The 12,687-nt window shown below is 33.9% G+C and overlaps 1 protein-coding gene across 1 annotated transcript in view; it reads left to right on the plus strand.

Annotated features, from left to right (window-relative positions):
* The first annotated feature begins 1,856 nt into the window (after positions 1-1,856).
* Positions 1,857-12,687, plus strand: part of LOC150100513 (growth/differentiation factor 8-like) — a 101,486-nt gene continuing 90,655 nt past the window's right edge. Inside the window, exon 1 of the mRNA XM_090402818.1 lies at positions 1,857-2,375. Coding sequence (XP_090258944.1) covers positions 1,862-2,375 — 514 coding nt within the window. The 5' untranslated portion in view covers positions 1,857-1,861. The remainder of the gene's footprint in view (positions 2,376-12,687) is intronic.

The following is a 12,687-nucleotide window of genomic DNA, read 5'->3' on the forward strand; positions in this document are numbered from 1 at the left end:
TTGCCAACGGTTAGAGTTAAGTAAGAGTGCAACGAGTTAATAAAATTTGCATGCTTGCATATCGAATCACTATCATATTACGTGATTATTTTCGTACAACACCAGAAAGGTCATTCTAGTGTTTGTTCGTTATTTGCTGTACAGGGGTACTAATACAGTCTTACATCCAGGTGGCCTAATAATCTCCACATCATTTATGTAAACTTGTAAGCATAAATATTTCGGCAGATGCAAATTGTGTCTAAATACGGCTCAGTTCACTCACAGAAGAACCAGAGGCGTTGATGTGATGCCTTATCGGAAGAGAGCGGAAGACATTGGTTGTGTGAAAGATTCGAGAGTAACCGAGTTATAAAAATAAATAAAACTCCGGCATTATGTGAAGAAGCAAAGCGAATGTATTGCGTTTTACTTAATAACAACTTTTAGTTTACTTTTTTGTTTCAAGCTAAAACACAATTCAACTTTCAACACTATTTTATTTTCATATTATTCTGGATATTCGAAAAGTTGCCACTACTCTCTGTCTAAGCTTATAAGTAGAGAAGCTGATCAAATACAACTGCTAACGTCACAAATCTCTACCTCGCCAAGTGCGCATACTTTCACATGAATCAATATGATACTACGATTTGTTACTGGGTGTCAATTATATCTGAAACAGGCTGATTGCATTTTTTATTGTTATTATTATTTCTATTCTCATTTCAGTAAAAGAAAAACTTTTAAAAGGGCTTTTCAACTCTATGATGAATTAGCAGGTGCCATAAGCAGGTTGCAGATTTTTTCCTCCCCTCCGTTAACTAATATTTCTCTTGCGTAAACAAACCTCACACACCTCAACCATATCTAATCAGTTCAACCAATCAGCTAGGCCAGCAAATGAATAGGAATGATATTTGAATCAGAGCAAAAATAAATACATTATTTAATGTGCTGCTTTAATTGCTAATGAATTATTTTACAAAATGCTTTACTTAAAATTTCAAGAAGTTAAAAATAATACTGAAAAAATCTAGCAAACGTTGTTGTTGTTGTTTTTTTGAAAAAAAAGAATAATTCACTGTTTATTACACTAAAGTAACAGCAGCGAGTGCTTGAAGGAATATTTCAATCAGTTTTTGACTACGATGGAATTCGTCAAATGGAAGATTCTACAGAAACTGATTTTACATAAAAGAAGAAAAAAAATGGAACTTTAAGATCAACTTTACTCTGTGGGGAGCACAAAAGGTAATAATAATAATAATAATATGACATTTTTGATAAACTTTCCTTTGTTATTAGGCCTAAAGTTCTCCTTATGTACATATATTGTATATAGGCATACGCAGACAACACACACCTCAGTATAAAAATTTATAAAATCTTAAGAATATAGTGTCGTGATATATATATATATATATATATATATATATATAGTCATTTAATACAATTACTACAATTTAATACAATTATTAGTCATACAACAAAATCAGCTTTTCAGAAGTAATTAGTTTCTCTGAACATACTTGTTAGTTCATGCAACGGGCATATGGCGTTTTATGAAAGTTCCCGTATACCACTGCACGCTCTGTATTGCTTTTCATGATGTGGTTGTAGATATGTTAGCAGCTGTGCGATTGGTTTACTGCTGCAAAGGAGGGGTCACATAGCAACAGTGGCACAGAAATCCCGGGCAGACTTCATCCACTCTACCAATCACTAGGGGGTGAGGGGCGTGTCCCTAGTCTCAAAGCTCTTTTGAGGACTATAAAATGAGAAGGATAGAGCCATTTCTCTTCGCAGCAGAAAGACAAGATAAGCATTGGTTTTTGCTGATTAGTTCAGAGCCTCCCCTTTTTTTTACGCACGTGTCATTATGAGCACATCCACTAACTTCTGCAATTCAATCTCGCTGCTAATATTTCTTTGTTTATGTACACTTACTTCAGCAAAAACTGAAGACCAATTCGAAGATGCTCTTAAAGAACTTGTAAACCAATGGGATAAAAAACATTCCACTCCCGAGTCTTCAGCCACTATGCATGAGACAAAGCTAGACACTGACAAAAATAGGAATTTCACTCTTCATGGTATCGCTGATGTAGAACTCGAAGTACAGGCAAAGAAGAAATGCACAATGTGCACGCATCAGACACGAGCAACGTTATTGCAAGCTATTAAAGAAAGAATATTAAGCCAGTTAGAGCTGAAACAAATGCCCAACGCAACTGGTAGAGTGCTTCCTAAAATCCCTCCTTTACATCACCTGTTGGACCGGTACGGCATGCAAGGGGACACACCTATCGAACCGTTTGTGCCGGGACCTCAGTATGGAGAAGAGGACGACTTTCACGTCACAGCAGAAAGAGTGATTAGCTTCGCCCAACATCGTGAGTAATGATTTTTTTTTTTTTAAAATTCTTGGGTTGCAACATAAATTAATCTTTGATTACTCAAATGAATGTTATTATAAACTTTTATCTGATTCTGTACGTCAATATGTATTCATTAAGCAGAACAAAACTGCAAATAATTTCTTCTAAATTTAATACAAATAACTCAAAATATTCACAGATATGATAATACTGGATTATAGTAAGTGATCCGGGAAATAGAAAAAAAAAAGCATGAGTATTATTTTCATATCTAATTTTAAAACTGAAGTAGACATTCATAAAAGTGCACTTAATAATTTTATTATCGAATTGCTACCTAAGTTGCAAAAAAAGTTCAAGTTTTTCGCTTTGCAGTAGGAGAGCATGTTAAACTAACGTCACTGTGTTTCATGTTTAATCTTCTGGTAAGTATGCTGAGTTTGAAATAATGTGCGAAATGTCAGCGTTAAAAAGTGTTTTACATATTCTATTCCCTCAGCCATACGGCTGGTGAGAGTAGCTGTATGTATGCTACCATATTAGGGAGATGATTATGAGCAAGGTGGTTTCCTGTGCATTCCTTGCAGTGGTATGTTTTATGACTGTAGCCGTATGTATTCACGAGATAGGTTTGCCTGTTTTGAGGGATGAAAAACCCGAGTTACCGGGGGGGGGGGATAAAACCACCTCTATGAGACTGGTTAACTCACCTTTAGTCGAAAGACCAGATAAAGGTTCCTCGCGTCACTGACAGGAATCGAATCCAGGTCTTTCCGACCAAAGGACTTCGTCTATACCAGTGTTTCCCAACGTTTTTTGGATCATGCACCATCTCAACGCCGCGAAGATTTTGATGCCTCCTCTGTATATTATAAAACATAAATCGAACTGAACTCGAAAAAATAAAATCCAAGTTAATGCGATCCTTGAGCTTGATGTCTGCTGCAAAGAGTTTATATTTTAGGTATTATATTTAGTACCTCAAATATTTATATTTAGTACTTAAACATTTATATTTAGTCATTTTCAATCTCAAATCCCCATGGTTTGTGATATCCAGATGATTTTTTTTTTTTTTTAAGTAGAAAGTCATTTACAGCCCTAAAGCCACATTCAACTAAATATGACGACGGGAAGGGCAACACTATTTTTTTTTTTTTTGCAAAACTAGTTGAATTTCGTTTCTGTTTCGTCAGAAAACCATGCCATTGTTCCTTTTATGTTAAATAATTTCTAATAGACTCATCATTTTATAAATACTAATATGATGTATTTATATTGACTGCTGTACTAGTGATGTCAGCTTTTTTTCTCTGAAAGTCAGGGTTGCAACATCGACAATTTATCGCCAACAATGGTGAGTTTTTTTGAGTATATCGGTGATGAGGTGACGAATGCAACGTCATTTTCTAATTGCCCCCCAAAATATTCAAATTGTCCCCCTGTTTTCCCACATTGGGAAACACTGGTCTAGACTGGCTGAGTTACAGAGACTCCGTTATATATATTTTTTCCCCTCTATCAACATTTTTGCTTCTGCCAACACATCTAGTATAGTTGGGAAAATCAATGTATGTCGCAATGATTTTAGTATTATAATTATGATATATTGTCCTTCTTCTAAAAAGAGTACCAATATTTAATGGAAACTGATAATATTACTCTAGCGCTAGCAAAAGCACTGCAAATAAACGGGAGCATTCGTGGATTTACAAATCGCAACTGCACACACGCCGCTCAAATCCTACATTTGCGCAATTAACCTGATGGCGTTCATATTCCCAAAGAAACAAAAAACTCGCAGAATTATTGAAGCCAAATAAATATATATGATAGAAAGAGGGACGAAAGCATAGTCATTTGGTTAATTCTACGTAAATAAATATTAGAAGTGAACGAATAATCAGAGATGCTAGGTGATTTATTGTGAATGAAACCAAATAGACAATAAACTTTGTAAGGGATCGTGGTAGATGAACACATTTGGTTGATCAATTTTATTATAATTATTATTTATTATAGACACGCACTGTTAATGTGAAGCTATCAGTTTAAAAGATGTTTTCATCCTTTCATCAATTTCATACAACGGTATGTTAATGCTAGTATGTTGACATACTTAACAACTGTACGCTGTTCTGAAATATTGTAACAACGCAACAGTTTTTATTTTATTTTATTTTTTGTTGTTGTTTTTCAATGAAAATAGTGAGTTCTGGAACTCAACATTTCACCGCTATATAACAATCTAGACAATTGCAAATAATCATTGCGAAGCATTCACAAATAATTGTGCAGGGCCTGCTAAACTATGCAATTATTGTATAGGACTCGGACAGACGCAGTTTTTGTCGTTTATTAATCTTGCAGCAATATCATATCAGTCCCAACTGTGCGAATGCGGCTACTATAGTCGACTTGCGAGTATTCTAGAAGATTTGACTTGTATTTTACATTTGTTCAAATTAGTAAACAGACTAGGGTCAATGCTGTTCCTGCGGTGCGTAAGCCTGGAATTTTCGAAGCTGGACTACTTCTAAAAGTTTGGCATCCTTGAGTGAACTATGAACGATACCAAATACTCTGCCAGCAGTCAATTTGAACCAAATTCTCGTCAAGGCTGTTAAAAATCTTTATACCGACTTTTCAACAAAAAGTCAGGTCTCATAGGAAGGTGAAAGAGATTGCCGTTGGGAAACCTACGTGTTTTCTGCAAAATAGGCAAGGTGAACCAAAACTATCAGTCATCGCTTTTTCATAATAGAAATGTTTAACCAACCGAATCATTTAGTGTAATTATTCTAGTTTTAGATTACCTACAAATGGAAAGTCTCCAACTGCAAGCTAAGCAGTACTGTACTTCGATTTTCTGCACTAGCACAGCGTATTACTCTCTTGTTGGCAAGATCCGTTTAGAACACGAGGAATCTTTATAAAGACTTTTCAACTGAAGGTCAGTTAATTGGTCTTATTATGATAGTGTCTGCTATTTCTTTTTAGAAATTCGGCTTTTTACCGTGCAAAATACACAAATCAGTCAGATAACAAAAAAGTAAGAGGCATAATACAATTCCCCTATAGTCTTAGCTGCTGCTTCGGTTGCAATTCCAAGTAAAGCGACCTAGTTGCCAAACAACTCAACAAGGGCTTAAAGTTAACAAATATTTTGGAGGTATGCATGCGGTAAAAGGGAGGATGACTTTTTTTTTTTTTAATTGTTAAATTGAAAGTAATTTTGCATTTGTTTTCTATAAATTAAGGTTTGACAAATGCCAGGCTTTTATAAGGGAAGCAGAGTGTTTTTGCCACTGGACCCTCTTTTGTATTTATATTCAGAAAAATTTGAATGAAATCTTAATACAGAATTATAAAATTGTACCATGATGATTTCAAAATTGTAAGTTCTCTTCTCTTCACACTTTCCAAGGAGGGTACTTTCGCTATTTCAGGATGACTATATCTGAAAAACAAACATTCATTTCTAAAACTGGATTGTTTTTATTCACATTTGTTTTTATTTCTAGATTTTCGAACCTCTAAGATTCTCCGTTGAAGGTTATATCTTCTTCCACTCTTTTCTGTTTCAGCTGTTCCTCCAGTTCAAACTAAGAATACAGAATTACAATACTGTACCATGGTGATTTCCAAATTGTAAGTACCTCACACTCCCGAAGAGCTCAGGACAGAAAAGAGTTGAAGGATGTGTTACGTTCAGCCAACAATATTAGAAGTTGGAGTAGTTGAAAAGAAGAAGAGAAAGGGGGGGGGGGGAAGCGATGCACAGTTCAGTTCCACGCATTCATTACTGAAACTGAACTGTGCATCGCTTCCCCCCCCCTTTCTCTTCTTCTTTTCAACTACTCCAACTTCTAATATTGTTGGCTGAACGTAACACATCCTTCAACTCTTTTCTGTCCTGAGCTCTTCCATTCAAATCTTTCATTACTGAAACTGAACTGCGCATCGTTTCTCCCCTCCTCTTATATTGGCTAACATATATTTCCATTCTTTTCTGTCCTGAGCTCTTCCATTTCAATCTAAGATTCCCCATCTCAACCAGATCTTTCTTTGCTTGATTCTCACAGTGTCTTGATCCTTCCAACGTTGCCTTTGTGTTTGTCCAGGCTGTCTTCCTTCCAATCTCATCTTGAAAGCTTGTTTAATCATTTAAACTCGCATTTGATTTATATTTTTTACAAATCTGAAAATTAAAGTGCAAAGCCTCTGCCTGTTTAAAGGAGATTTAGCTTATATGTTAAACTTATGCCAGTATATACGCAAAACCAATGGTCCATTACTGATATGTGACATAAAACAAGTAGAAAATATCTTGTGTAACTTTTTTTTCAGGCAATGTTTCGAGAGAGAGAGAGATCATATCTTTCGCAATCTCTCCAGAGATTAAACAAAAAACACGGATATTATTATTATTATTATTATTATTATTATTATTATTATTATATCACACCTCCAGGGAGTCCAAAGACTCATCAAGGGAGAGCATCAACTCTACAACTCTTCGTCTCACTACTCCACTCACTACTTATATGTAGAAGTAAATTCAGCAATTAACGAAATGAAGCTTAATAAAACACCAGAAATTAACAATATCTCTTCAGAGCTGTTTAAACATGAATGGTTAAACCTCCAAAGAATATTATTCTATCAAAGATCTTTTATTCTGGTGTGGTAATGAATGATTGGCTAACTGGAAAAATAACATCAGTTCACGAGAACGGTAAAATTACCGACCAAAAAAACCAGAACATTCACCCTAGTGAGGAAACAGTCTGCATAAAAGACATCGATCTTTTATCCAGACTATTTTCTCACTAGGGTGAGTGTTTTGGTTTTTTGGTCGGTAATTTTTTTTTTCTTGAGTTCTGTTACTGGAATAACTTTATTCTAAATTTCATGATAATATACTGTTAGTGTTTTAAATATTTCATAATATAAAATAAAGACATATTATGAAATATTTAAAACACTAACAGTATATTATCAGGACACCAAAACTATGATGCAGTACAAAAAATATCAGTATACAACAATTCAATATGAAGAGAGGAGTAATGCAAAGTGTCCATTGCCATTCCTACTTTGTAACTTCTTTGAAGAGCTTATTAATAATGCAATAGCGGGAAAGAAATGAATATTGATAAGTGGTATGCATATCACTCATATATTTTATATGAGTGATATGTATACCGCAGATGATACTGTCATAAGTGCAGATACTAAACTTAATCTAGACTATTAGGCAGCAAAATTACAATAAACGTATGAAAAATAGAATAATCCATTAACATCAACAAAACAAAAATAATGAAGAGGGGAAGAAAGAATGACTTAAGTCGCTGATCATATCTGATTTAAATGATATAGCAAAACTTAAACACAGAATGGCAATAGAATGGACAACAATTACAGAAAATATGATAAAGTATATAACCACTTGAAATTAGTCTCATGACTGATTATTATTATATCTACTACTCTTCATGGTGCTGAAACATGGACAATTAGAAAAGACGCTGAATGAAAATTACTAGCCTGTGAAATGAAATGCTCCGAAAAACTAATAAACTGCAGTGGATAGAATTCAAAACAACTAGAACTTGACAGATCACACTCAATTATGGATAATATTAAACAACAACAGATGAAATGGTTTTCGGTCATATAATTATAATGCATCGAGGGAGACTAGTGCATCACGTGCAGGATAGCTATATATGAAGGGAATCATGACCAAAAGGAAGACAGCCATTAAAATTGTTACAGATCAATCAAACAAGCTGCAAGGTCTCTAACAAGAAGATGAGATCTTGTACAAGACAGCGAAAAATGGAGAATCACCATCCATGAGAATCTCAATCTGCACTAGGATAGAAGAGATGAGAATTCATCCCGTAGCGCTGCTCAAAAATGAGACAGCCATCACTTTTTTTTTGAGGAATGCTACGGGATGAATTCTCATCCGATAATAGTAGTTGCACTTTTCACCATCATGAACTCCTTTTAAACCAATTTTCTTCTAATCAATCTCCATGTTTGTTCATTTATGTTAGCAATAGGGAAAGTTGTTTACACTGGAACTGGATCACGCCGCTTACATATTTCATTCTCATTCTTTGCAATCATTACAATACAATACAGAAAATTCAAAAAATAATCTGGCTATCCACCCATTTACAGCTTCAATATCAATGTTAATGTAAAGATTCCTTAATTTAATAATAAAAATAAACGGATCAAGCATTTGCGTTTTGTTTTTTTCTCTAATGTAATGTACTCGAGAGTGCTACAATATGAATCTAGTGATCCTTCATATTGCGTTTCAGAGATATGAACGGGCGAAGGTGACTTATTTAGTGGTGTACGTAGTCTCTATTTAAGCTGTAAGTCAGCAGTTAGAATCAAAGGAGGTACAGGGAAATGGTTTGAGGTAAAATCAGGTGTGCAACAAGGGTGCACATTATCCCCTCTGTTATTCATTATCTATATGAATCACATTATGAAGGAAAGTAGTATTAAATCTGATGTCAAAATTGATGCTCATCTTAGCTCTTTATGAAAATAATTCTGTACTTCTGAATAAATCCAGTACAAGTCTGCAAGATTCCTTGATTAAATTAAATAAATGTTGTAATAAATTTGGTATGAAAATCAGCAATAAAAAGACAAAGACAGTGAAAATAGGCAGAAATATTAAAAACATCAACTGCATCCTGAATGGAGAACCTATAGAAGAAGTAAAACATTTCAGTTATTTAAGCACAATATTTAGTAAAAATGGCAAATTAAATTTGGAAACAGACAAAAATTAGAAAGCTGGTATGATAGGAAGTCAACTGCATAAATTTATATTGAATAAGAGAGAGAGAGAGAGATTAGTCAAAATACTAAACTAGCTGTATACAAGACAGTGTTCAAACCAATTTTAACTTATGGATCTCAGAGCTGGGTTAGAAATAAAACTCTTGATCAAAAACTGGGATCAAACACGCAGTATGAGAGTCCTGAGAAAGATTAGGAGAGCGAACAAATGACAGAATCATATTAAAAATGAAGATATTAGAAACTTGACATTATTACCATTCAGGAATGTGTTAGCAGAGCTCATCTCATGTGATGTGGTCACTTAAACAGAATGGAAGAGGAAAGATTAAATAAATGTTCTTTGCTAGGTTGGCAGAAAAACGACCCAGAGGAAGACCAAGATGCAAATGGAATGATACAGTAAAAATCTCTTTAAAAGACAGAAATATAAGACCTGATAATGTTGTAATCTTGACATATAACGGATTAATTTGGAAGGAAATTGTTGATCAGAAGTTAATAATGGTGTAACTTTTTCATGTAGTACTATCATCATTATCATGTACACCCTCCTGAGGGTACTTATCAGGAATTTGATAATGATCATGCTTCCTCATATTGCGTTTGTGGGACATGAACCCGGCGAAGGTGACTTATTTTATAACACCGACACGATATTTTTGTCCAGAAATAAATTTACATTCTTTAATTTATTTATTAGAAAATATTTTGTCTCCAATGCTTACACTTCACACTAGGTTTGTTTCAATAGGAATGATCGTAAATGGAGGGATGAACATTCCCTGCCTTGTGGACATCTTCTCATTGCATTTTTGGTTTTAAGTCTAAGGCGCGTTGTCCTGTGTTTGTGTTCAAATATTCTATCCATTTGTGAGATATATCGAACTGTCAATTAAAAAAAAAATTACAGGATCTTGTGTTTATTATTATTATTTTATTTATTTATCTAAAATGTTTTGAGAATGATCTGTCAGAAGAATAACTTTGTGGATTCTCGTTTTGTTCCTAAAAAAAACCGTTTAAAATATTCCTAGGGAGAGAAATTCAGCTGTCTTATTTATCTGAATGCGAATTAAAAGGAATTTTCTGTCTAAAAATAAATTTACTATTATTCAGGACTAATAATTGCATTCTCGACTGGCGCCGTAAACTTTTCGCAATTTTTATTAACCCCAACGCAACACTTCAAGTGAAAAATCCCTTATTTCCAACATTTGACGGTACACATTTTTCAGGTAAAATGAACTTTTTTTAATTTCCACTCCAGTAATTTTAATTATTCTTGAATCGAGTTTCATATTCAGTACAGTTACAGGATTCACTTGAAACAAACATTTTACAGATTAATTTGGAAGGAATTCTGCGCTTTTTCGTCATGAAGACATCCAACGTAGAACTGCTGCGCAGTTTTTGTGTGTGGCTAAATGTTATCAAAAACCTGAAGCATTTTAAACACACCAAATGCGTACCTTTCTTTTTTTTTTTTTTGATGGCAATATCAAAATATGATTGCGATCTCTAGGCATTACTTTCAATTTATTCTGGCACCACAAACGTTTCTTTTCATATATAGGAAATGGATCTGCGTCAATAACGGTTTCCTAGTGTATCAATTTGGGACCACAAAAATTATACCTTTGACAAACAATAAAAGACGCCTCCTTCCGAATGCTATAACAACCAATGCGATGCCACAATCTGTCAGGGAAAAAAAATCTGAAGCCTTTAAGGATTCATCTTTTATTTGTATATCCTGAAATGTTCATAACACCACTGTATGTTTAAAAAAAAAAAAAATGTTCACAAAGTCATTTATTTCGATTTATCTTCTTATATAACAAACAACTAGGTATAATTAATTAATGTAAGTACTTTAGTTATACTAGTTATTAGTTCACACATAGCATCTATAAATTTACAACTGCGTTCCAGTTACCTTTCTGAAAAAAAAAAAAAAAAAAGCAATATGAAATTTAAAAATTCACTTTTATACTCTATAGTACACCTATCACCCTATGCCTGGCCTGCACATACAAGTTTTACTTTACATAATGATTTTTCATCTACATCCACTATCCCCTCAACAACGTCAATTATATGATAAAGGAATGGATGAATGTAGTAAGTTTGTTCAAATTTGTACCATACCAACCTGTACGTTCACTTATTTCACGCGCGTGTATCGTATAGCTTCAAGTATAATGAAATAAAGAACATCTGCTTGTGAACAGGAAGTTGAAAGAGGTTTGTGAGAGATGTTGATATTGTATAACAGTTGATATGAAACGCGAAAACAGTGACTAAAAACAAGAAAAAAAATTTTTTTTCCGCTTATGTATGAACTTGACAGGTCATGTTCCGAAGGGTACGGCATCTTACTATCAGCTATATATCGAGAATTCAGTAAGCATCAACTGATAACACATTGGGTTATGTCATATTTGTTAACATACATGATGAGCAATTCAAGGTAAATCCAGTAAAATTATGGATAGAGATTTTTTTTAGTTCCTGCAGCAAGCAGGAATTAAAAGCTTACATACTAAATTCGACCTTATAGCGCACAAAAAGCAAAGAATACCTATAAGATTGACATTAAACGTTTTTAATATTCTTCACGGTTAGTAAATACTGATGGAGGTATTCAAGCACAGAATTTCTGGAGGAGCAGTTACTCATGCCACTGTTTCGTAGAACATATTTTTAGCTACTTCAGATACCTTAACTCAGTGTTTCCCAAAGTGTAGTAAGTGCACCCAAGATATACAAGAAAAATCTTCAGGGGATACGAGACACTTCTTAAAAAAAGGATTACTTTTTTTTATTTTTATATTTTGTCGACGTATTATCACAGATAAGTGCAAGCCTATTATATAATTAATATTCAAATAACTAAAAAATCTAAAGGAAGTTTTAAACAAAATGTATTTCTTTCCATGTATCGACTGACAAGTTAGGGTCGCGTCTGGCTGCTGCACGATAGCCAATCGAGTTGTTCGAATTATTTGCATTAAAAGTTTCAATTCAAATAGTTCGAACCATGCGGTCAGCACCAACTCTCGTAATTGTTCGTATCCTAATCAGCGATTCTTTTACTTCCCGTGCTTGCATCAATACATGTTTAATCGCGCGTTCATGTCACAAGTCTTGACGTAGAGCCCATCAACGTCAAAAATAACAAATATAGGTATCACCAAACTAACTCCTTCCCAACAGAAACAGTTAAACTTTTTTTATTACTGAAAATTTAAATTTGATATTTTTTTTTGTTTCTTCTATGTACGTACATTGGATTTTGTTTCACGTGTTTGTGATTTATTATAACAAAAATGTTAAAAAAACAAATAAATATCTTATAATTCTTCTTATTTGAATGAAATAATATTATCGTTTCTCCAAACTGCCTTCACCTGAGGGGAGAGGGAGGGGGAATACTCCGGTGTTATTAAAATTAAGGACTTTTTTTTATAAACTGCTTTCTTGC

This window comes from Typopeltis vanoorti, chromosome 13 (genome assembly GCF_054136105.1).
Source record: "Typopeltis vanoorti isolate ZY-2024b chromosome 13, IOZ_Tvanoo_1.0, whole genome shotgun sequence".
NCBI lineage: Eukaryota > Metazoa > Arthropoda > Arachnida > Uropygi > Thelyphonidae > Typopeltis > Typopeltis vanoorti.